At 50.2% G+C, this 26,524-nt stretch overlaps 1 protein-coding gene across 1 annotated transcript in view; it reads left to right on the forward strand.

Annotated features, from left to right (window-relative positions):
* Positions 1-20,815: 20,815 nt before the first annotated feature.
* Positions 20,816-26,524, forward strand: part of MYH11 (myosin heavy chain 11) — a gene marked incomplete at its 5' end in the record, with an annotated part of 57,460 nt that continues 51,751 nt past the window's right edge. Inside the window, 3 exons of the mRNA XM_081090278.1 lie at positions 20,816-20,826; positions 21,292-21,394; positions 25,554-25,646. Of these exons, the coding sequence (XP_080946404.1) occupies positions 20,816-20,826; positions 21,292-21,394; positions 25,554-25,646 (207 nt within the window). The remainder of the gene's footprint in view (positions 20,827-21,291; positions 21,395-25,553; positions 25,647-26,524) is intronic.

Raw genomic sequence — 26,524 nt, forward strand, 5'->3', positions numbered from 1 at the left:
TGTGCAGTCTTCTGTCTGGAGTATAAAAATCTACCATTATTCACCCTAGCCCATTTGGCTCAGTGGATAAAGTGTCGTCCTGCAGACTGAAGGGTCCCAGGTTTGATTCCAGCCAAGGGCACATGCCCGGGTTGTGGGCTCATTCCCCAGTAGGGGCATGCAGGAGGCAGCCGATAAATGATTTCTCTCACTCTCTCCCTTCCTCTCTGAAATCAATAAAGAAATATATATAAAAAGAATGTAAATCTTTTAAAAAAAATCTACCACTATCTTGAGGGTCTATTTGAGAAGAGGCTATGGGTTTTAAACTGTGGGATGAAACTTGCACGCTGTCCTCCTTATTTCAATTTGGTCTCTGGTGGCCCCCAGGACAGAGACCCTTTATTTCACGCCTTCTAGAGACGAAATCTGCCTCCTCTGTGGACTGTGGGCAGGGCAGTCAGTCACTAGGCTGCAGGGAGTGGCTCATAGCTCCTCAAACAGACCTTCAACCAATTCTTACGTTTTTATGTCCTCGCCCCCTCTTCCAGAGGCCCCAGGTGCTGCTAATTACTGAGGTTTGAACCAGAACAGGGAATTTTATGGTGAACTTGAGTTGGTTTCCAGCTGTGCCCACTGCCAGCTTAGACTTCTCTTTTCTTGGGACAGTCATCACTTCTCCTGTTTTCTGGCTTCCAAGCTTGTGTTGCTGTTCTCTCCTCTCCAGTTCATTTGAACTGGTTCGTGTGTTTTTGAACAATTCCTTTACTGTCATTTTAGTAAGATTTGGGGTGGGAGGAGCACTAAACGCATGTGTTAACTCCACCATCCTCCCATGGAAATTCTCTCCTACCTTCTTTTCCAAAGAAGTGATTGTGACACTAGTGGACTTTATTGTGTGCTTCCTATATGCTCAGGGCTTTACAAGAATATTCTCAGTTGATCCTTAACACAAACCTACAAGGTAGACACAATCAGATTAGGCCCTTTACAATGAAGGCCTGAAATTATTATGGTGCCTGCATATATAATCCAGAATAAAAACAATTCCAAATTATAAAACCAGGAAGGCCAACAAAGTTCTAATTTTTTCCCATTTGCCTTGATGGTTTTTAGGAAAGAGCAAATATTGGATCCTTTCAAAATGTTTCTTTATTTTTCCTCCCTTGGAGTGTGTGCATGTGGGCCTGTGTTTACATGACTTGTCAGATCCAACACTGGAAGCAGGTGCTATTACTAGCCCCATTTTATAGCTGGGTAAATTGAGGCTCAGAGAGGTGAAGAACCTGCTGAAGGTCACATAAGTGTCAGAGCCAGATCTGAGCTTGATTTATCTGACTCCAAAAGCTAAGCTTTGCCCAGTTAGTGGGTGGTGCCGAGCTGGCACACAGAGCCCCCTGCCGTCCCATGGCAGGCTGTTGGCTCCTGCAGGCCTGTCTTACATCTCAGGGTGTTGAAAGGTCAGCGTTCAAGGAGCTGGAGTTATTTAACTGCGATAAATTAACACGATGAATGTGGGTGAAGCACCACTAAAGCTTTCCTGACGAGCACCACCAGGGATCCCTGCCGCCCATGGGTCCCAGGGGCGGGGCGGGGCTGTGAAAGGCAGATAAGATTTCATTCTGATGTGTTGAGAGGAGCCATCAGGATTTGTCACCTGTGCAAGATAGCCACAGGAGCACTTTGTCTTCACCCAATTAGCACCAAGTGGCCACTCCAGGGAAGTGTGTAGTGAGGGGAGAGGGGGTTAAAAAAGAAACAGCAGCCCCGGGCCTTTATCAGCTCAGGCTCTTGGCTGAACCCTCTCCAAGCTGAGGAGAAGTTTGGGAGGTGGGAGGATGCAAACTATGCTTTGCAAGTTCCCACACTCCGCGGGCTCCCTCTGTCCATGGTCAGCTGGCTCATGCTCACTCAGCTCCCCAGAGGCTGCTCTGTAAACTGGGCAGAGAGAGGAAGGGCACCGCTCTGCCCTGGGCTCACCGCTCTGTCAGTCCCACATCGCCCTGACCTTGCTGGCACCTGCAGGACAGCGTCCCCGTTCGACAGATGGAAGTCACTGAGGCCCAGAGCACCAGGTGACTCGGCCCCAGAGCTGAGCGTCAAACCTGGAGACATCACCTCCGGCCGCCCTCAGAACAGTTTATCTTCTCTCCGAGGCAATCTGGTGAAGAGTGTCGTGCTGTTACCCCCACTTAACAGATGAGGAAACTGAGACCCCCAAAGGCTTAGGGACTGGCTTAGCCCTTCTAATTAGACAGGGTTGCCCTTGGCCTGAGACTCTGGCCCCCTGGACAGAGTCGCTGTCATCCGAAACCACCTGACCGGCTCACTATTTTAGATGCTGGTGACGATAGAACAGCAGTGGTGGGGAGACTAGCCATCGTTAAGCTCTGGCATGTGCCGTTGTGTAATTTTAAGTCTTTGGTGTATCCAGTCTCATTGCATCGCTTCCATAACCATGAAAAGTGTGGACTTTGAGCTGTTTTCCTTGCAAGGAAACTGATGCTTCGAGCGGCAACGTGTCTTGTCCAAAAGGTGGATCCAGGAAGTCATTCCAAGTCGTTTTGCTCCAGAGACTGTGTTTCCACGACGCCCCCCGGACGGGGGACCAGTTGCATCCTTTCTCTGCCTTTTGGAGATTTTTGCAGCAGCTGTGGGCTCCGACCGACCTGCTGGGGGTGAGGGGTGGCGGCGGCTCCAACCTGGCCCGTCTTTGCGGAGGCACAGGAGGAGTTGGTGCTCGGAGGAGTTATCGCCAGCTCAGTTCTTTGGCAGGAAATGAGGAGGGGTAAAGGTCATCTGAATGTGATGAGCCCGATGGACTGCCCATAGTGTCTTACCCAGATGGGAGAGAGCGAAGGGGAATTCATTTTTTAAAATAAGCAGTAAATATGGGGTTGAAGAGGCAGCCGTGTTTTAGGGAGCGGATTTGGGAAACACTGGCTGACAGCAGGTGACGATGTGTTCCTCATGGAGGCTGTGTGTTCCAGCCTCCTCCTTGCCGGCCTGCAGGCCTGGCTCCCCAGGCTAATACTGTGTCCTCCCAGCCTTGGAGGGAACCTGACTCCCCGTTCCCTTTTTATTTAGCTCTGTTGATGGAGGGCCCACAGGGGGCTGTGAGGTGGACCCCTTGGGGCCTAGGCTGTGAGGTCAGGGGAGGCCTCCTTGGGAGGTGACATGTGGGCTTAATAAGGGAGCCAGGAGGCTCTGGGGCTGGGGCAGAAGGGAGCGCGTGGAGGTGGGAGCTGAGGCCCAAGAGGAATACTGGTCCTCCTGTACCTACACCGTCTCAACCGGCCAGTTCTGCTATTAAAGATGCCAGGGCCGAACCGGTTTGGCTCAGTGGATAGAGCGCGGGCCTGCGGACTCAAGGGTCCCAGGTTCGATTCCGGTCAAGGGCATGTACCTTGGTTGCGGGCACATCCCCACTGGGGGGCGTGCAGGAGGCAGCTGGTCGATCTCTCTCATCGATGTCTAACTCTCTATCCCTCTCCCTTCTTCTCTGTAAAAAATCAATAAAATATATTTTAAAAAAATTAAAAAAAAAAAGATGCCAGGGCTTTGTGTGGGTCTGGAAAGTTCTTGTTGGAGTCCAGCATAAGCCCCTAGAATCTCTTCCCACCTAACTCCTCTAGGGAGAGGAAGGCTGGAGAAGGAGAAGGACCCTGGCCCACAGAGCAGTGGTTAGGGCCTGGCCTCTGGAGCTGGGTTCAAATCCCAGCTCTGCCAGTGTGCCCACTTCTCTGTGCCTCAGTTTCCTCATTTGTGCTGTGAGGATAGTAACGGTGCCTACCCCAGTTGTGAGGGTTGATTTGGACAGTGCACGGGGAACCCTGCCTGGTCAGGGCAGGTGCAGCAGGCGTTAGCTGTCATCTGTCGAGGGTCCACGGTTGAGGCCCCGCACTGACGTTCACCTTGAGTCTGGAACTCTGGTGTCCGCCCTCGGGTGCAGTGTTAGGTAGGGAGCCACTCTGCACTCGGTGGAGGCCGCGTCCTTCATTCCTCACTGGCCCGGAGGTAGCAGTGACCCACGGGGACATGGATTGGCCGCCTCCCTTTCACTGGGTCCCACAGCAGCCTGGCAGAGCAAGAAGGGAAGAGAAGCAGTGAGCCGGGTCTGTTCAGTTTTCTCCTTTTATGGTCAGCCTGCAGGCCTCTGGCTCCCCAGCCGTAAACCATGAGCTGGTGTTTGGGATTGGGCCGAAATAGCTGGTCTGTGGGGAGCTGGCGTCTCTCTCTCTCTCTCTCTCTCTCTCTCTCTCTCTCTCTCTCTCTCTTTCTCTCTCTTTCTCGCCTGGTGTGGGGGAGGAGGGCCGGCCAGAGCCCTTGATCGGCTCAGAGAGCTCCATGCAGACTCACACATCCAAGGCCAGACCCCCAGCCCGGGGAGAAGGGGAGGGAGGCGCATTTAGGGGTGGGTGTGACACAGACTCCAAGGCTCTGGGCTGGGGAGCTCAGCTGGACAGAGGGGCTGCGGGCCTGCACAGCTCTGCCATTTCTCCACCTCTCACCTGCTGCCCCAGGCCCTCTGCCTAAGGTGCTGCGCCTCCTGGCATCTCCTGGGGATTCCTGCACAGCATCCTTCTCCAGGCAGCTCGGTTGTCACCTCAGCTGTGAAGACTTCCTGTCTCTCAGGAACATCAAAGCCAAGTCTACCTTCTGCAGCGCTTTGGGCATGTGCCCATCTCAGCGTGGCTCATACCTGAGTCATGTGGCCTGTACAGCGTCATGAGCCTCTCAGAAGCAGAGGTCTCAGTGAACTTTGTGTTTCCTGGCACATAATAGGGCCTCATAACTTGTTTGCTGAGTGAATATGTGAATATAGGAATGAGGGTTTACCATGGCTACTATCTCAGGTGAGAGAGAGAGAGAGAGAGAGAGAGAGAGAGGTTCAAATCTCCAAGCATGTACTGAGTACCTACTATGCATCAAGTCTTGTTCCTGGCACCTGGGATCAAGCACAGCCCTGACCTTCAGGCGTTCGTAGGCTAGTAGGAGAAGCATTAAAGCACTTCTGTAACTGCTGAAAAACAAATAGATCTGTGTGACTTTTCCAGGAGTCACATTTCTTGATTCATAGATGGTATAAAATCAACATAGTTTAAAAAAAAAAAAAGCTTTATTGTGCCCTGGTTGGGTGGCTCAGTTGGTTGGAACATTGTCCCACACACCAAAAGGTTGTGGGTTCCATTCCCTGTCAGGTTAAAGGTTTGATCCCCAGTCAGGGTACATGCAGGAGGCAAGTAATTTATGTTTCTCTCTTCTCTTTTCTCCCTTTTCTTCTCCTCCCCCTCCCCCTCCCCCTCCCCCTCCCCCTCCCCCTCCCCCTCCCCCTCCCCCTCCTCCTCCTCCTCCTTCTTCTTCTTCTTCTTCTTCTTCTTCTTCTTCTTCTTCTTCTTCTTCTTCTTCTCTCTCTCTCTCTCTCTCTCTCTCTCTCTCTCTCTCTCTCCCCCTCTCTCTTTCCCCCTCTCTCCCTCTCTAAAATCAATAGAAAACATATCCTTGGGTGAGGGTTAAAAACATTTTTTAAGAAGAAAGGCTCCCAACTTAGCTCTAGGGAAATATGGAGTCAGAGAAAGTATCATAGAGGAGTGACTCTCAAGATGACATTTCAAGAATGGATTCGGGTATGTACCCCAAAGAATTGAAAACAGGCCGTCAAACAAGAACATGTACTCAGAATATCCATAGCAGCACTATTCACAGCACTCAAAAGGTAGAAACAACCCAAGCTCCCATCAGTGGAATATTACTGAGCCATCAAAAAGGAGTTCGGAAAAAATATAACAGAGATGAACCTCAAAAAAGCCATGCTCAGTGAAAGAAACCAGACATAAGAGGCCGTATATTCTGTTACTGCATTTATGCGGCATGCCTAGAATAGGTAACTCCAGAAAGACAGAGAGCAGATTGCTGGTTGCTAGGTTATGGGGAGTTAGAATGGAGAGTGACTGCTTAATGGGTGTAGGGTTTGATTCTGGGCTGACATGAATATTTTGGTACTAGATGCACAAATTGTGAATGTACTCCATGCCACTGTCTGGTTCACTTTATGTGATTCATCTTCTGTTTTGTGAATGTCAACTTAATGGGGAGAAGAAATAAGAGAACGGATTAGGCAGGAAGAGAAGTGGTGGAGGGGATGCTTTGGGGAGGAAATAACGATGTGTGTAAAAATGGGCAGGGGTCCCAGATTTGCACATTCAGAGAATTTTGCTGCCTTGTGTCAGACGCAAGCTCAGGCTCAGGAAAAATCAGAGTCTCCAGGAAACCAATGTCCCGGGCCCCACGTGGGTCAACAAGCAGCCCACTCCGAGCCTCTTTTCTGCCCATAACCAGGGCTCTGTTAGCTTCCCACGCTGGAGGCCATGGGTTTCCGATGGGAATGTCCCAGGCCAGAGGTCGCCGGGCCACCCCCAGCACAGAGCCACCCTGGCAGCTTCCAAGCCTTGCCCCGGAGCCTGCTCCCTCTCTTGGGGACCTGTGAGGAAAGGCCTCAGGACCAGCAACTGACCCTATCCACGGCTTCCCAAGGCTGCTGGGAAAGCCTGCCTCTCTCCCCAGAGCAGGTGGGTAAAGATAGCTTGTCCATCGGTCATTCTCAGCGTCGCTCCTCTGAACAGCGGAGGTTGGCTGGGCCAGCCCAGAGCTTCTCGCTCTCCCTGGGTGCTGACCAGGGCCTTGGTTCCTCCATTCTCTCACCCCTCTGGCCCTTCCTGACTCGGTTTTTAACTGGTTTCCTATTTTGCTCTGTTCCCATGTGGATTTCTCCCTCTGGGTGGAAGTTGGAGGCACAGGCATCCACATTCCCTCAATTCTAGGGCAAGGGGCTGGTAGTGTGCCAACCCATGGTGCCCCGCTCCACGACTGCCCGTCTCCAAGGGTGATGCTGACTTCTGTCTTTCTGTAGCGTGTGCCAAGGAGATGAAAGGTTTACGGTCTTCTTGTTTTTATCTTGGAAGGAAGTGCCACAGAGCACGAGTGAGGGTTATCTGAGGAAGGCAAAGCAACTGTGACAAGCGACAAAAAGCAAGGCCTCCGGGGTCATGACAGCTTGGGGCTTGAGTCCCAGCCTGCACTCACTGGCTGGTGACCGCGCTCATTTTCTAGGGCTGCTCTGCACACGGCTGCAAACTTAAGCCTTAAAACAACAAGACTCTGTTCTCTCGCAGTCCCAGGGCCAGAGGTCCGAAATCAAGGTGTCGGCAGGATTGCTTCTTTCGGGAAGGTCTGCGGGAGAATCCAGCCCACGCCTGTCTCCCAGCCTCTGGTGTTGCTGACAGTCCTTGGTGTTGCTTGGCTTGTAGACAAATCACTCCCATCTCTGCCTCCTTCATGTGCCATCTCCCTGTGTCTCTCCCTCTTCTTTCTCTTATAAATAAGGACAATGGTCATTGATTTAGGTCCAGGATGATCTCATCTGGAGATCTTTAATTGCATCTGTAAGCCTGAGCTAGAGGCCAAAATTCGTGCACGGGTAGGGTCCCTAGGCCTGGCTGGCGATCAGGGCCAATCAGGAGCCTTCCGGCTGCCAGCCAGGTCTTCCTTTGTTCTGCGCTGCCTCCTGGTGGTCAGCATATGTCATAGCGAGCGATCGAACTAGCGGTCTCCCAGTTGAACTCCCGAGGGGACACTGTGCATATGAGCCTTTTATATATAGAGATAAGGTCACTTTCCGAGTTTCTGAGTGGAAATATCTCTTGGGACCACAGTTCCACCCACTGCCATGACCTTGGGCAAGTGGCCTCCCTTCTGTGCTCTATTTTCCTCATCTGTAAAATGGGGGTGATGCCAGTGCCCAGCTCATGGGCTGCTGTGGGAATTCAGTGGGCCACTGAGAACAGGACGAACTTAGCTCGGGCCCATGGCGTGGTGAGCGGGAGGCTGCTTTTTCCTCTCTCTAAGGAGTCGGTGGCTGTGTAGGAGCTGAGCAGAGGGGAGGGGAATGAGAGAGTGGTGCCAATGAGGTGAGTAGGTGGGGACACATCATGCCAGACCTCATAGGCTGTGGTGGGGAGGTTGGGGGCCATCAGACTCATCAGCTCGTTTTGGCAAAGGCGTGGCATCATCCAACTGTTTTAATAAGATTTGACTTTGAATGATGGATCACAATGCAATATATAGGTCATATATCATAGAAATGTACACTTGAAACCTGTATGATCTCATTAACCAATGTCAACCCAATACACTTAATAAAAAAGAAGCCTCTTCAACTGCAATGCAGTACCACCTCACACTCCTTAGAATGGCAGCGATAAAAAACCAGATGATAATGTGTTGACGAGGTTGTGGAGAAGCTGGAGCCCTGGGGCACTGCCGGTGGGGATGTAAAATGGTGCAGCTGCTACGGAAAATAGTGTGGCAGCTTCTCAAAAAGTTAAACAGGAAAACCATACGATTCAGCAATTCTGAGCATGTGCCCCACGGAAGTGAAAGCAGGATTCTAGCAGGTGGGAACCCCGTGGCCATGGTTCATAATGGCCACCAATTGGAAGCAACCCGAGTGTTCATCAACAGATGAATGGATGAGCAAAAGATGGCAGATCCATGCCATGGAATATTATTCTGCCTTAAAAAGGAAGGGCATTCTGATACATAGAGGAACCTTGGGGACAGGATGCTAAGTAAAATAAGCCAGCCGCAAGAGGACAATTATTGTATGATTCCGCTCATCTGAGATACCTGCAGTATCAGATGCATAGAGACTGGAAGTGGAATGGTGGTTGCCAGGGGCTGAGGGAAGAAAGGGTGGGGAGTTAGTGTTTCATGGGTATAGAGTTTCGGTTTTGTAGGATGAAAAGAGCTCTGGAGATGGGTGGTGGTGGTGGCTGCACAACAGTGTGAATAGGCTTAATGCCACTGAATTGTACGCTTGAAAAAATGGTCATAATGGTAAATTTTATGTCACGTGCATTTACCACAGTTTTTTTTTTTTTAATTTACAAGAGGAAAGGCTGCCCTATGAGAATGGCAGGGTGCACAGGCAGAGCGGGGACATGGGGGAGGAGGATCTGGGCCAAAAGTGATGGTTCTTAGACTGAGGTTGGCCCTAGTGTTGGGACAAGGCTACAGATTCGAGATCTGATTCTTGGGAGGCCGATCCTTCCATCCCAGAGGCCACTTCATGCCCTGGTCTCCCTCTTCCCACCAGAGAGGGTAGCACAGCCGCTTCCCTGGCCCGGCCAATAGGCCTCACTCCTTCCTTTGGATGGTCCCTGCTGGTCTCCCCAAACTGCCTTGTCCCCCAATGCCTTCCCCACCCCCCCTGGAGCCTGGGCCCCTTGGGACCCATGTCCTGTTTCCCATGCACTGTCCTGTTCTTGGCAAAGCAGAAAGAGCCGAGGCCCTGGCTCACAATGCTTCAAAACCCAGGTCGGTCATGGGCGTGCCTGTGTGACTTCGGGTTGTGTTTTCGAAGTGAGCTTAGCTGATCTGCAGGATGATGAAGTTGCCTTGGAAACTCAAGCTCATTACTGAGGATGTTCAGGGCAAAAAGTGCTGACTGATTCCGCAGCGTGGATCTTTCCCACAACAAAAATGTGCTCCATGGTAAAAAAAAAAAAAAATGGCAGAACGTGACTGAAGCTTGTGGTGATGTCAAGATTAGCGATGGTTATTTGCTTCATCTCTTCTGCATTGGTTTTACTAAAAAACACAACAATCAGATTCGGAAGACCTCTTATGCTTAGCATCAGCAGGTCCACCAAATCCAGGAGATGCTGGAAATCATGACCCAAGAGGTGCAGACAAATGACTTGAAAGAAGTGGTCAATAAGCTGATTCCAGATCACACTGGAAAAGACAGAAAAGGCTTGCCAATCTATGATGCCTTAAAAAAAGGCATTGTGTTTATTGATTTCAGAGAGGAAGGGAGAGGGAGAGAGAGATAGAAACATCAGTGATGAGAGAGAGTCATTGATTGGTTACCTCCTGCACGCCCCCTACTGGGGATTGAGCCTGCAACCCAAGCATGTGCCCTTGACCGGAATCGAACCCGGGACCCTTCAACCCACAGGCCGATGCTCTATCCACTGGGCCAAACCAGCTAGGGCTCTATGATGCCTTTGTTAGAAAAGTCAGAATGTTTGACTTGGGAAAACTCATGGAGCTTCACCATGAAGGTAGCAATTCTGGAAAAGCTATTGGGGATGAGGCAGGTGCTAAAGTTGAATGAACTGATGGATATGAGCTCCTAGTCCAAGACTGTTTAAAAATCAGACATTTAGCCCTAACCGGTTTGGCTCAGTGGATAGAGCGTCAGCCTGCGGTCCCAGGTTCGATTCTGGTCAAGGGCATGTACCTTGGTTGCGGGCACATCCCCAGTAGGGAGTGTGCAGGAGGCAGCTGATTGATGTTTCTCTCTCATTGATGTTTCTAACTCTCTATCCCTCTCCCTTCCTCTCTGTAAAAAATAAAAATAAAATAAAATAAAGAATTGTAAAAAAAAATCAGACATTTAATGGTGACAAATAAAAAATCCTATTTCCGATAAAACCCCCAGCTATTTAAGGTAAAGTTTGCATACCAAAAATTCACCCAATTTAAGTGTGAAATGCAACAATGTTCAGTAAACCAGCAGTTGTGTAAGCATCACCACAGTCCAGCTTGAGAACCCCAAAATGATGCTTCATGCCCACTTGCAGTAACCTCACTGCACCCCCTGGCAACCACCAATCTGTTGTCTCGATGGATTTGCCTATTCTGGACATTTCACGTAAATGGAATCATAAAATGTGTGGCCTTTCGCGTCTAACTGCTTCTACTTAGCAGATGCCGTTTTTGAGGGTCACCCAGGTTGTAACATGAGTCAGTACTTCATTGTTTTTATGGCTGAATAATATTCCGTTGCATGGCTATACCACATTTTGTTTATCCGGTCATCAGTTGATGGACATTTGGGCTGTTTCCGCTTTTAGCCTTTATGATGATGCTGCTGTGAACATTCGTGTGGAAGTCTTGTAAGGACATATATTTGCAGGGCTCTAGGGTAGATTCCTAGGAGTGGAATTCCTGAGTCATACGGTAAATGTATGTTCACGTTTTCAAGAAACATCCAAAGTGGAAGAGGTTGGAGGAGGATATCCCTAGATGGAGGGAGATGGTTGATCGTGAGGGGCTGACCATGACGGTGGCCTGGAGCTGGGGAATGGACTGGGGAAATGCCTGCAGCTGTGGCGTTGCCCATCAGTGGATAGGATGCTCTGATTTCTCAGTTATGGCTAACTGGTTGGTGATTAAAGGTGTTGGTAACCCTCCCCGTGCCTATAGGGGAGGAAACGGGCTCCAGAACCTGACTCCATCCCTTATGGCCACGTTAAGAGGTGATCAGTAATGCCTGCTTAATCACGACAGACCTAATGACACTCACTATATCTTCCAGAATTCTCTGGAGGTGAGCAACAGGGACCGACTTGGCATCTTATCTAGGGAAGGGATTTACGGGGAAGTATCGGGGAGCTCACAGGTGAGATGGGGAGACTGGGGAGGCTCAGGAAATAACAGAAGCTGCTCAGGCCCTGGGGGCAGGAGGTGAGGCCCCCTCAGGGCTCTCTGTCTACCCACTTTGATCCCCTGTCCTAGATCCAGCTCGGAGAACCTGATTGGCATAGCCTGGGACCCGTTCTCACTTCTTGGCTGCGGGAGCTGGTGGGGCAGCCCCATCAGGACTGTACACGATAGCAGAGGCAGGGCAGGGGACATGTCCCCTAAAGGAACACAGGATGGTCTTCCTGGAAGAAGAGGGAGTAGATGCTGGATTTCAAACCAAAAAGTGTCTGCTACCCCACATTCCAGATGAAGGAACTGAGGCATGGAGAGGTTACAAACATTTGCCCAGGGCCACAGAGCTGGAAAGTGGCCAAATGCACCCCAGTCTGTCTAAATTCAAAGTCTGTGTTCCGCCTGTGACCCAATCTGGACAACATGGGTCTCCTAGGACCTGACCCCCTTCCCCAAAGCTGTTGGGGCTGGGAAGATCACTGTCTCCTGAACAAGCCAGACTCCAGCATCTTTCTGGGGCTGCATCCAGGACTTTGGGGTCTGGAGGAGAATCTAAAAGAGCCCTACTGGCCTCTTGGCTTTGGTCTTGTCCCCCATGCCCTGGGCAATGAGCCCAGCTGGCCTCTTGTCACCCCAGGCGGGGCCAGTGTGAAAGAGCTTGTATTGGGAGTCCCAGGAGGCCCGTATCCAGACCCTCAGTTCAGAGCTACGTCTAACTCATGGCTGTCTTTTCTTTCTGTTCTCAGATCGAGAGGACCAGTCCATCCTATGCACGTAAGTGGAGCTGCGTTTTCTTCTGTTTTTCTGGAGTCGAGATTCAGCCTATTAAAGAGAAGGCCCCCTGAGGGCAAGGCTCTTTGATTTGTTCACCATTCCAAGCGCCTCACCTCAGATCTCACTGGGGAGTTGACGCTCACTAAACGTTTGTTGAACAAAAGTTCTAGTTCTCAGTTAGGCTCACCTACATTGTCAGTGACACCTGGTGTCTTATTTTACACGGCCTCCCCTTTTTAAACTAGCATTTATTGAGCACTTACTGTGTGCCAGGCCCTGAACCAAACATCTTACCTGCAGAATTGCCTCTAATTGCATGCCATCTCTGTTGGTGAGGACGTCTTGGCTTATATGAAAGTCTCGCTTTGCAGTTTCACAATTAGCGACCATATCTGTGCCGCCATATTTGGTGTTTCATGTCATTGTTTCTTTGAGGACTTGGGAGCAAGGTCAGAAGATATTAACTAAACTTAGAATCATTCAGAGAATCTTCACCATTCAGGAAGGTGCCTCCTGTGGTGGGCAGGGTGATGGCCCCCAAAGATCTCCCCATCCTGATCCCTGGAACCTGAGATGATGTCAGGTCACATGGGGCGGGGGGGGGGGGGGTGGCGGGGGGATGAAGGCTGCAACTACCCTGTCACTTTCCCCAAGAGGCCAGCGTTGTAGACTACAATTGGAGGAAATATAAAATAGATCTTATTTTACTGTAGCCTTCTGAAAAAATTTTTAAATATATTTTTTATTAATTTTAGAGAGGACGGGAGAAGGAGAGATAGAAACATCAGTGATGAGAGAGAATCATTGATCAGCTGCCTCCTGCATGCCCCCTACTGGGGATTGAGCCTGTAACCTGGGCATGTGCCCTTGACCGGAATCAAACCTGGGACCCTTCAGTCCACAGGCCGACGCTCTATCCACTGAACCAAACTAGCTAGGGCAATCCATATGATATTGATGTGAACTACCATTAGCATGTTAACCTTCATTACCTGGTTACAGTTGTGTCCACCAGCATTTTAACTTCATTTTCCTTCTGTGGTGTTATCCAAGGTAGCGATATCTGTGAAAATTGTCATTTTACTGTTCGGTTATACAGGGTGGGGCAAAAATAGGCTTACAGTTGTTCATATGGAAAACAATATAATCATTAATAACAATAATACAAGAATGAGCTGTGAGCCTCCTTTTACCCCATCCTGTGCATTTTCTGACCAGGTGCTGCCTAAAACCATCTCAGGTACCTGTGGGGTGGGTCCTGCTAGACCTCTGCCCCAAATGTGGATGCACGTCAGTTCCTGGGCAACCGGCTCAGGAGACGAATGGCCCAGATAAGGCCCAGGGACTCCCGACGCAGCGGTGTGGGTGGGAGCTTGGAAGCCTGTGTTTTGATCGAGTGTCTTGGGCATTAGTGCAGCCGCTGGGCCAGCAGCTGAGCCGGCAGGGACGGAAACACTTGTCATGGGTCATCTGCACAGAGCACGCTGAAGGGACGGCCCCGTCGGAGCTGTGCACACCCCTCTGCTTTGGAGTGGAGAAGGGCTCAGCTGGTGGGGCTCCGGAGGGGCTCAGGGAGTACTTTCCTCCAGCAGAGGAGGGGGCTGAAGCCCAGCCCCTCTGTGGCCCGTTTGGGAGCTCAGAAGGGATGAGGAACAGGAGCTGGGGAGGACTGGAGGGCCCTGGAGATTCTGATGCATGTTTTGCAATGAGAGTGACTGGCTCATCCCCTAAATTTCTGACCCATCAGTGCAGACGTGTGGCAGAAAGATGCCTGTGGTCACCTGGTGCCTGCAGGGGCTGATGAGAGGTTTCCTGGTCTTGGCTTTTGGGGAGCCTGGGCTGGAGTGAGCCCCCCCTGGGCCAGGTTCTTGGCACGTTAGCTGACTCTTTTGACTGAGGAAGTAAAGTGAGGGGGGCATTTGGGTCCCTCTCACTCCTAAGTGATGCTGCAACAATACTTGGAGGCCCTGAGCAAGGCAGTGTGAGACCATTGCTGCTCCAGGACAGGCCAGATTTTCATTCGGGAGGCAGCCAGGATGCTGGACAGGAAAACACAGTCCTGGACTGTGCTCTGCCGTAGTCACATGCTGTGGCCTGCAGGAAGGACTTAGCACAGCACCTGATAACACACACACACACACACACACACACGTGCGCACACACGCACACTCATGCACACACGCACACACGTTCTTCTAACCGCTAACTGCTATTTAGCATTTCACAAAAAGGCAACAAATCATGTTATAAACAGAATTATTAACAGTATTAACAGATGTTAACAGTAACTGGCTTTATTTCTAGGCTTTTGCTGCTACAGGTTTCGCTGTGTGCTTAGAGTTGTGAGTGACAAGTGCTGATCAAGGTGCTAAGGCATCCTTTCTCATTGCGGTGCGTGAAGTTGGAGCCTGCTGCTATCTGCTTTTCAAAAGTGCTTTTCCAGCCTTTTTCCTCAGATGTTCTTTATAGCCAGCTCCCAGGGTCAAAAGGACAGACTGAGGCGATACAAATTCATTTTGCACCAATTGGTACATAAATCAGAATGTCAGATGGGGATGGTTGCTATGAAGACAGTGAACTGCATTGGGAAAAGCTTTTGACAATTTGTAAATATATTACTGTTAAACAATAACACAAGGTGATTATTGATTCCAGGGAAAACCAAAAGTCAGGCAGGAGAGGAGTAATCACAGTGGACAAAGGGGCCCAAATGTGTGTGGCATTTTCATCATCTTTATAATGCAAACCCTGAGTAGTGATCTAACTGGAAGTACTACATGTGACCAAACCTCCATGGGGAAGAGGGGAATGGGAGCCGAATTCTCTTCCGTGGTGAGAAATCAACATCTGATGCTTAGCAATGATGCTATGACATGACGATTGGAACTAATGATGTAATGTCACTTAAGTGTGGATGTAAACGCTAAGACAACCTGCTGACTTGGCGTTTCCTAGCCTTCCCAGCTTCCAGAGGCCACCTACATTCCCTGACTAGTCGCTCCTTCTTCCATCTTTAAAGCCAGCTTGTAGCATCTTCAAATCTCTCTCTCTTTCTCTTTGGCCCTCCAACCATCTACAATAATAAAAGTGTAATATGCTAATTAGATTGGACATCCTTTCGGATGAAAAGCCTGGCTGTGAGGGAAGCCCAGGTCCTGGGTGTCAGAGGGAAGCCAGTGCTGGCAGCTGGGGGAAGGAAGGCCTACTCTTGCACGAATTTTGTGCATCGAGCCTCTAGTCCTCTTATAAAGATCCTTGTAATCACATTGGGTAACTAGGATAATTCAAGATAATCGCCCCATATCCAGACCTTTAATTTAATCACAGCTGCAAAATTCAGTTTGCCATAGAAGATAACATATTCACATGTTCCTGGGATTAGGATGTGGGCATCTTTGGGGGGCGGGGGGGGGAGTACATTATTTAGCCAATCCAAGAGCCCTTTGAGCATCTGTGAGCCAGGCCCATGTGTGAGCCATGTGTCATCTGCCAAGGTACCTGAGTAGAAAAATGGCATTGCTCATCTGCATCTGTAGAAAGGGGCATTGCTCAGCGAACATCTGTTGAGTGACTAAATTTAGTGCGGTGGCAGAGTGGGTAGGGAGGAATGTGCCTTACAGACAGCTTCCTAGCTGTGTGACTGCACAGGTTGATCATTTATTCATTTCCTGGGCTATTGTCTGTCTCCATCCTCTGAGCTGAGTTTATGGACACCAGGTTCTGCTGCCTCTAAAACAGTGTAGTCCAACAGGGCTTTCTGAGATGATGGCTTCTGGGCACTTGAAATGTGACTACTGTGACCAAGGAACTGGGTTTTAGGATTTAATTTTAGTTATTTTAAGTAGCCACCTTTGCCTTGTGGCTCCTGCAGTGGACAGTGTGGTTCTGAACTATTTCTCACCTCTGTCCACGCCTCAGATTCCATTACTTCTCCATAATTCATTTAACTTCTCCAAGCGTCAGTTTCCCCATTTATAAAATGGGTTCAGTAGATGCTCCACTGGGGAGTTGTTGTAGGGATGAAAGTTCATTCATTTATGTGAGAAACTGAGAAGAATGCTACTGCCTCATGGTCAGCCCCAGTAAGGTTCAGCTGCTATAACAGTGATCACTATTTGCTTACTCTGTTATCCTTCCTATAACCCGTTCTCTGCCCTGCAGCATTGATTGCTTCCCCACTGGTTCTCAGGCCCCATTCCTCAATGAAATGGTTTCCTGTACTTCTTAGAATAACATCAAATTTTTTTACTTTGGCCTAGAAGTTTGTCTGATCCAGCACAACCTTTCTTCCCTCATCACTTACTACCACCCCTCTCCCTCCTGACTGGCCTGCTGCACTGGGCCCCTTTCTGTCCCCACGTGTGCCCAGCAATTCCCTTCCATGGGCCCGTCCATGCTGTTCCCTCTGCCGGGTGCTCCCTTCCCTCGGATCTTCCCTACGGGGGACTCCCCTGCATCTTTCAGGGTTCAGCTCCTCCTCTGGCTATGCCATCACCAGCTGCCCCTTCACCTCTGTCTCTCCCATTACCCTGACAAAGTGATAGTAGTCGCCTCAAATTATCTTGATTATGTATTCATTTCCTTGACTATTGTCTGTCTCCTTCCTGGAATGTACACTCATCATGGATGGGGACACTCCCTCGTCCCCCGGCAGTGTCGAGGATCTACAAGTTGATAGCAGGGTATAAGCTTTTAGAAGTAGCCAGTGGTCAAGATAAGCCAGGTTGGGGCTAACAGTTTGCTGTAGGTGATTATGTAGTTAAGAAACTGAAAATTAAGCAAATGTAGTTTTTAGACATGAGTTCTATTTGGCCTGGCATGTAATTCATCCAGTGTGAACAAATCGGCGGCCCTGGGCCAGGGACTAGTACATGGAGGGGCCCCGGGTTGAGTGAGAGCAGTGTATTCAAGGGGGTAACTGTGTGTGCAAGGGGGTGGATTAAGAGAGAAGGAGGGTAGGGGCACATGAGACCAGAGAGAGGTGTGTGGGGTCTTGTAGGTCCTGGGGACAAGGTTGAGCTTTAGTCTAAAATGGACAGGAAAGAGCTGAAAGAATTCAGCCAGAGCTCAGCAAACTCTGGTCAGTGGACCACTTTTGGCTCCTGTCTGTATTTTTGTAAATAAAGTTTTATTGTAACTTTTGTATCATGACTATTTGTTTTGTGCTACAAAGGCAGAGCTGAGTAGTTCAGACTGAGAATGTGCAACATGCAAAGCCTAAAATATTTAGTATTTGGCCCTTTACAGAAATGTTTTGCTGGCACCTGGCTTAAATCGTGGGAAAATATGATATAGTTTACATTTTAATGATAGTATGAATTGACTGTTAAGGTAATGATACAAATAAGCATTCGGGGAAAATGGTTATAAAAGTAATAATAACTAACATTTTTGTGTATCTGACTTGGTTCTTTAATGTTTTTGTTTGTTTTATGAAATACATTTTTATTGATTTTAGAGAGGAAGGGAGAGGGAGAGAGAGATAGAAACATCAATGATGTGAGAGAATTATTGATTGGCTGCCTTCTGCACGCCCCCCCACTGGGGATTGAGCTTGAAACCCAGGCATGTACCCTTCACGGGAATCGAACCCAGGACTCTTCAGGCTGCAGACTGACACTCTATCCACTGAGCCAAACCAGCTAGGGCAGCTCTTTAATGTTTTTTATATTCACTTATTTAATCCTCCAAATAATCATAAGTGCTTTTATTATGCCCATTTCATAGATAAGTTTCCTTATTTATAAGGACATGGGAGAAGTTGAATGACTTGCCCAAGGTCACACAGATAACTGGCAGAGCAGAGACTTACACTCAGGCAGTCAGGTTCTGGAGGTCATTGTGCTGTTTTGCCTGTTGGTGCTGCAAGGGAAGGAGGTATTTCTTATGCTGGGGGAAGCTGGGGGCAGTATTCAGAATGGGCTTTGCAGCGTATGTAGGAGTCGGATAGCACACATGCCAGAGGACCTTGCCATCTGCAGGGTGGGAATCACAGGAGGACCAGGGACCGAACAGCTCTGAGATTCAGAGACAATTTGGCTTCCAAGCACAGACCACAAGCCGAAATGGACTTGGAAATGGTAGCCAGGACCAGCTATCTGATTTATAAAGTTATGCAATATGAAAATGCAGCGCCCCTTGTTAAGAAATCATTAAGAATTTCTAGATGGCAATAAGAGCGAGAAATCAAGCACAGGGCCCTCCTCAGGGGGGATCCCCGTGGGACTGCACAGGGTGCACACACATGAAGCTGCCCTGCACAGGGCTGAGGGGTTCGCAGCCCCTGGTAGCTCCTTCCAGCTGCTGGGGTTGGACTGATCCAAAGGACTTGGCAGGGGGGTAGTTACAAGGCCACCGGCTGCGTATAGTCATGAATCCCTGTCTTCCTCCAGGATGGGGGCGGGGGGGGGGGGCGGTCTGGGCTCCACGTCTCCTATGAAATAGGATAGAGGTTTAGGGTGCTCCGACCAGGAAGGTATTTTCACCCCCAGAGGTCAGGGGTCAGAAAAGCAAAGACTAATATTTCTAAAGCAGCCCTGAGCACATCCATCTTCAGACACCCCTGAGCCTGGAGCTTGGGGTGTTTTCTTTGGCAGAACCTCCCAGGACAATTTATTTTTATCAATAGAACTTGGAAACCGTTGAGCCAAGCAGCCCATATGGGGAGAAGCAGATTCCCAGAGCCTGTGTCCCACTTCCCCTCCCCTGCAAGGTGGGAGACCGGGCCATGGTCATCGTCAATCCAGTGTCTTTGTTGTAAAAGGGAGGAGGTGGGAGAGGCTGAAGGCAAAGGTGGGAAATGAGGAAACTGTAGAAAAGGGAATGCGAGCAGGGGTGATCTGGGACATTGAGCACTGCTGTCCTGACTCTTATATTGGATCTGAATGGGCTTAGGACCACCGAGTAGGTGGGTTGCCACACAGATTGTCTCTCCTTCCTCTTGCTCTGATCAGAATATGGCCCCTCCAGTTCGGGATGGGGGGACATGTGTCAAGTGTTCTGACATTAGCCTGATTCAAGTAATTCATACTGAGGTGTAAATGACCAAGTGGCTTAGTTTATTGGTCCCTGGTTACGTTTTCCAAGAGCCTGTTAAGGCAAGTGAAAACACCCAGAATGTATGACTAACTCTTTGATGAACTGGGCTCAGGGCTTTGCTCTGTCTTTTCTGTATTCCATTCTGTCCTTTCGCTTGTCCTAGAAAACCAGTTCCTAAAGGGTTGGTTCTATGTCATGGGATAACTCGTTAGGATGTGGTAGAGAGAGTCCTGAATGCGTTGGAACCAGAGCCCCAGCTTTCCATTCTGACTGAGCCCTGACCTTGCTGGGTGGCCTACAGCAAATTGCTGACCCACTCTGGGCTAGCATTCCTCTTCTGTAATAATGTGAAAGTGATATATCCTATCTTCGGATTGGCAGGTGGAGGTAAAGGAGGGAATGCATGTGAAACAGTTAGCACAGGGCTTCTATTTCCCCTTCGAACTCCATTCTCTCCTTAAAATTAAGAAATTTTTTTTTGTTTGGACTGAGTTTTACCTCTCATTCCCATTTTACAGCATGGGAGGCCCCGTGGAATAATGTGGCCACTGGGAATAAAGACCGTTGGGAAGGGAGAGGACAGTGCTAATGCTGGCGCGGGACGTTTCTTTGTTCCTGGCAATTAGACACTTGATTTCTGGGCTGTGGGGCCTGTAGGATTGAGTCCAGCAATTAAAGGCACATGTTTCTTCTTTCTTCTTTTTTTAACCATGAGCAAAGTTATTAATGGGCCCTTGGCAGAGCAAATTAATTTTTTATTTCCTAATTAGGAAGAAGAGCAGGGACTGCGCGAGCACTGGTGGCACGGGTTCAGCACGGAGAACCTTGAGCCGACCTTGGAGTGGACACATTCTTTTCCAGACTTAAAAAAAAAAATTATCTCCTGCATTTCAGAATATTCAGTGAGCTCAGGAAATGAGAGTGTCTAGGCAAAGGAAAGAAACACAAAAAACAAGCAGGAAAATGAGAGGGGAGGATGAGAAGGAGGAGGCTTGGGTTGGGGCCCTGTCCTTCCCTCTGACTGGGAATGGTGGGAGTCAGAGGCAGGGTCTAGAACTCTTGCATGAAACAAGCCCACTGCTTTGATCTCTGGTGGCCAAGACAGGCAGCTGGCTCAAGAAGGCCATCTTGGTAAAAACAAACAAACAAACAAAAAAATTACCCTCCTATTTTAGGAGTACTCTTGATAAGACAGCATCCTGCTGATCGAAACCTATCAGCCATTTACACCTTAGTATGAATTACCTCAACCAGGTTTATTCTTTGATAGATGATCAGAGTGGGCTTCTTCAGAGGACGAAGGGGCTTACACTTGCTCAGTGGCTGATAGCATAACCAGTCCTTTTTTATTTCTGGAAGCTTCTAAAGCTTTTCCCTTAGGTCCTGATACCCTGAGAGATACTTATGTCCCTTCTGGAAAGCTGCCTCTTGACTAATTTTTCCATCTCTACCAAAGTTACTGATACTTAAAAGTAGGTAATTTGTAGTGGCACTATTCTGTGCGAGCCCTAATGTGAAAACTATGGACTTCAGGTAACAATGATGTGTCAGTGTGGGTTCATCGACTGAGACAAATGCACCACTCTGGTGGGAGGTTGATAATGGGGAGGCTGTGCATGTGGGGACACAGGGGGATGTGGGAACTCTGTGTACTTTCCATTCAATTTTGCCTTGAACCTAAAACTGCTCTAAATAATATAGTCTATTTAAAAATAAAATTCCAAATAAACCTAAGTATAGACCTTGGTAGGAAAACTACGGTTTTCTCTCTTCATCTGAATTCCTTCGTGCATCCTCTTTGTAGGAGGAGTAGATTGGGATGTTGGTCCAGGGTTTGAGGCCTAGCCCGTGCTCTACCAGCCGTGTGGCCTTGGGCAAGTCACTTCCCCGGGGGGAGCCTCAGTTTCCCCATTTGGCAGAGAGCACGGGCTGCAGAAGGTACCCACAGAGCACGGCGTGGGGTTATCTGCCGTGGCTCACGGCTCCCGTGTCTTTCAGAGGCGAGTCTGGAGCCGGGAAAACGGAGAACACCAAGAAAGTCATCCAGTACCTGGCCGTGGTGGCCTCCTCCCACAAGGGCAAGAAGGACACCAGCATCACGGTGAGTGGCAGCGCCTGGCCGGTGCTGTGCCTTAGCGGACGGGCCTCCGGGCCTGTGGCCTGGCTGAGTGACAGGCAAGCACTGTTCAGAGGGCCGGCCTCGGCGTTGTGAGCACCCGGGTCCATGTTACACTGCCCCCGCCCCTGACAGCTCACGGGGGGTCATGTCCCACCTGAGGGGTGCGTGCGGGTCTGGGACATGCCTCGCCTCAGCCGGTATCATCATCTGAGGGGCCTGTTTTGTGAAATGAGAGGAGCCCTCTCCCCAGCGCAGTGAGGCGTCTTGCTTTCTTTCCATCAGGGTTCGCCATAGGGGCCCAGTTGTCACTCTGCACCAGACAATTTCTCTGTTGTGAGGCCGTCTTATGCCCTGTAGGTGTTAGCAGCATCCCTGGCCTCCATCCACCAGATGCTGGTAGCGACCTTCCCCCAGTCATGACCCCCAAATCTGTCTCCAGACACTGCCAGGTGTCCTCTGGGAGGCAGTCCCCAAATGGGAACCATTGCTTTATATCAAACATGTCAAACTCTTAGCCCACGGGCCGCATGCCTCATGGATTTGGCCCGTGTTAGCCTTCGAGTTTGACATGCTTGCTTTATATGGATCTGCAAACTCCCTAGAGTGTGGCCCCCGTGTCATTCCTCCATGTGTCTCGGATGGGGGCACCAGGGTCTGGGAATATTGGTGTCACTCAGTATGTGGGCTTCGGTCCAGTGCCAGTGGCAGCCTCTGACGTGTGCCATTGGGTTCCAGAACGTGCTCTGGTGATGAGTCGGAGAGATGCTGTCATTCTGTCCCTGAGCTCCCAGACCCAGGGGAAAGAGAGAGAGGCATCAACTACTCCCACAAATGACCCACGGTGACACAGTGGATTAGGGCTTGGGAGAAAAGCAGGTTTCTAGAGTGATCCCTTCCCGGGCCCATCCTTCTCTTCCTGTTCTCTGTCTGAGCCCTGCCTCACCTGTCCCAGAGGAGGGGACCTCCGTGGGGTGGCACAAAGGACTTTCCCACGGGAGAGATGGCAGCACGGAGGCTGAGGGTGGCCTGCTGCTGGCGCTCAGAGGCGGCCCTGGAGCAGCCACAGAGACCAGCCAGTCTGGAGGCCCTCGGTGATCCGGGAGGACACCAGTTTTAGCGTCAGGAACCTTCCTCCCACAAACAAACGCAGAATGCCCAAGGCCCTGAGCCATCCCTGGCATGCTGTGTAGGGAGAGAGAGCTGCAAGGTTTGCAGGCCAGTTAACTGCTGCTTCCACTGCCTTTCTCTCCCCTAGAACAGTACAAATAAGAAAGAATAATCCTATATAATAAAAGGGTAATATGCAAATTGACCCTAACAGCAGAACAACCAGGAACAACTGGTTGCTATTACACACACTGACCACCAGGGGGCAGAACTCAACCACAAGCCGGACTGACAGCTGAGAGTACAGCGGTGGTGGTGGTGGGAGCCTCTCCCGCCTCTGTGGCAGTGCTAAGGATGTCCGACTGCTGACTTAGGCCCGCTCCCCATGGTCTCCTGGACTGCAAGAGGGTGCAGGCTGGGCTGAGGGACCCCTCCCCCCCCCAGTACACGGATTTTCATGCACTGGGCCTCTAGTTCTTTTAATAATAACAATGGATCTTTATCCAGTGCCTGCTGGGTGCTAGGCCCTTCTTTCTCTGCACGTGTAAACACAGCCCAGAGAGTCTCTCATCTGATACGGTCTCAAAGATCCCACCACGGCTGCTGCAGTTACCAAAACCTTTGAAACGTTTGGGTCAATAAGTTGTTAGACATGGGAGTGAGCAAACCTGAGAGAAAGAAACAGAATCGCAGAAGAGCTGCTGCTGTCCTGGTTATCTTGGGGAGTGCCGGCCGCTGGGGGGACTGAAAGCAGATGTCTCCAGCCCTGATGTACGTGTGACTGAAATAACACTGACGTTTGTTTTATACTGTATTGTTCAACTGCAGCAAGGCCCATCTCTTGCCTACGTGAGTAACTGGGAGTGTTTTCCTGGTGTGTACGGGAGGCACAGAGTGTATTTAGATCTGCATGGTCCTGTTGCACCCACTGAGCCCCGTAGCTGATGGTAGAACGGGCTAGGCCCCCGAGGCTCACCACCCAAACCAACAAACGCACCCAAATACTGTCCTGCGGGCGTCCGATGCCAGCGCGGGGTGTGGGGGTGCGGTGGCCACCTGCAGGGCTCCCACTGGAAGCCCCAGAGTCATCCTCCAACACGTAATGGGTTTCCCCGGTTCAGAATGAATCCCCCACACTCCCCACCAACGTGCCCACCACTAGTACCCCAGCCTGGACCGCCCTAGAGACATCGATCCCGTCTGGTTGAAGGCTTTAGGATTGTCTGGCCCTAAAGCTTCCCTGGCTTGACTGACAGTCAGTAATGGCACCGCTGTGGCATGCCTCCTCCCTGCCATCATCCTACATTTCTCCCCGAGCCCTGCCCCCTGGCACTGGTGTGTCTTTGTGCATGCGTGTGCAGTGTGTCTCTCTCCTTGCATGCTGGTTGCTTGAACTAAGGCTCCCGAGACGGGGGTCTTAGCGGTTGCGATGCGCTAGCTTTGGTGGCAGGGTAAGGCCCCAGCTATGCGACATATAACCGGGTCTTGCTCGGACCTCTGCGTATGTAAACTCATGTCTAACGCAGAGCTTGGGGGGGGGGGGCTGGCATGTGGGGTTCAGCCTGGAAGAGACCCGCAGGGGATCACACTCAATCCATCTCAGTTAGACCCTGGGCCGCAGTGTCACGGATGGATCAGGAGAGTCAGGATTCTAGTTGGGGTCTGCTCCCACGTGACCTTAACCAAGATGCTTATTGTCTCTGGGCTCTAGTCTCCTCCGTAAAATGAGTGGTTTGGACCAGATCCCCATGTTGAGGGCTCTCCTGAGAAGGACCTTTTGGCCCCACCAGCTGGACTTGCCATTCTAGAAAAGGACTTTTTTGTGGGTATAGGGATCCCAGGTTTATGTTGACAAAGTGATCCCTTAGACCTCCCCACCAGCCAAGGAAAGCCCATCGCTCTCATCATAAATTTCCACAAGCCCCGATTCCAGGGCACTCATCCCACTAGTGGCTGGGGTTTCACAGAGATGACACCGTGGTTTCACCTCCTTTGGGGGCTGCAGAGGAGGAGGCATATGGATAAACACACATAAACAGCAGCTTCCTGTCGTGTCCCTTTAGGGACAGCTGCCCTGGTGTGCAGAGGAGCAGCAGAAAGCTGGCACTCCCTCCCTTTCCCCCTTTAGAACTTCCCCGGCTTCTTTTTCGCCCTGCCCTGCTGCCCTGGAAAAAAAAGGTGGTGGTGGGGGCGGGGACAGGGACATCAGCAGACAGAACCAGGAGAGAACCCTCAGCACCCACCACTCCCCAGCGAGACCTGGACAAGAGCTTGGACAGGGAGGCCTCCGGGCCAGGCTGCCGCCACCACGGTTTGGGGCTAGGCAAGGAGCAGCTCCTCGCTTCCCGGCATCACTTACCTCGTTGGCCCTTTGCTGCCATGGTTAACCACGTGACTGCCTTGTGCACAGAGCCCCTCGGAGGGCCGGTGGGCTGGTCCAGCCTCCGCTGCATTTAACCTGCTGAATGGAGCTCAGGAACCTGCTTTGAAGCTTTGTTCCGCAGTCGGTTAGAAGCATTCTGGTGGGTTTTGCACATTCCTTACGTATCTTCCCCGGGAGCCTTCCTGAAACGCGTCCCACAAAAGGAAACGTTGCAACTTACTAGAAAACCGCACTAAAACCATCAGGAGTGGTTTAGCGTGAAGATGGTTGCTTGTTAAACAGCAGCAGCAGTGCCGTGGGCAGTGGAGCAGGCTGCTCACCTCCATGGAGCGCCCTGCACTGTGATGTACATGACATCCCCGCTGTTGTGTGGTGCTAAGTTCTGATTGGCTTGGATGCTGCAGGCATGTGCCGGCCACTAGGAAAAAGTGGCCTCCTAGGGAACAGGGCCCAGCTACCAGCTCAGCCAGTCGTCGCTTCCAAAACCCTCGAGTAAATGTGGACATGAGTGCTGGGCTCTCAGACGGGGTAGGAGATAGGAGGGAGAGGAACTATGGGGTAAGAGCTGAGTTTGGGGACAACATCCATCTAAGGTAGAGCTATCAGTGCCTGGGTCTCTCTCTCCAGTAACTAGATATGAATGAATTTTAGGGAGAGCTGGAAAAGCAGCTTCTGCAAGCAAACCCGATTCTGGAGGCTTTTGGCAACGCCAAAACAGTGAAGAACGACAACTCCTCGCGATTCGTAAGTAGCAAAGCCGTGTGGGTTTCGGGAAAAGGATGGGGTCCTGTGTTGCCATCTCTTGCCCGAGAAAGCCGAGTATGTGTTTGCAGGGGAGCCTGGGGTGGAAGGTATAGAGGCACAGGCCACATTTTGCTCTGTGTTTTCAGTTCCGTCGTGACCTTACAACCCTCAAGGGCTCCTGCCACTCCTTCCTTCCTTCATTCAGTATTCATTCAACAAATATTCGTTGAGAATCTTTTCTGTACGAGGCACCTTGCTAGGCATTTGACATTCATAACTGATTCTATAAATATTTATGAGCACCTAGTATGTGCTGGACACTTATATCCAATACTCGTTCATTTATGCGGCAAAACATGAATTGAGTACCTACTAGGTACCAGGCACGTACATGCTTCATAAACATTTATTAAGCACCTACTGCATACAATCATTCTGGTAGGTATTTTTATGCATACCATTGTTAAATGTTTGTGGTTTTTTTTTAATTTGCTCAGTTTATTTTTGTTAAGCACCTACTGTATAGCAGGCACTGAACTAGGCTCACAGGATCATGGTGAACAATTCAGGTGTGGTTACAGCCCTCATGAAGCTTGTGGTCTAGTTGGGCAGCCAATAGTCAACAAGGCAGTGGCGCCACCTTCCCGCACACACTTCCCTGGGCTTCAAAGGCCTGACTTCCCACCTGAGCGCAAAGGGGACAGGAGAACCCTGAAAGTGGGTGGTTGATGACACCTAGAAAAATTTTGTTGCACCAGCTAAAGAGTGGCTTCCATAGGAGAATCAGAAAGATACATTCGAGTGGGGATTCTGAGGAAAAATTGAGGATTTTGGAAATCTGGGGGCGTGCTGATTGCAATATCACATGACTGGGGGCC

This window comes from Myotis nattereri (assembly GCF_964212035.1).
Source record: "Myotis nattereri genome assembly, chromosome: 4".
NCBI lineage: Eukaryota > Metazoa > Chordata > Mammalia > Chiroptera > Vespertilionidae > Myotis > Myotis nattereri.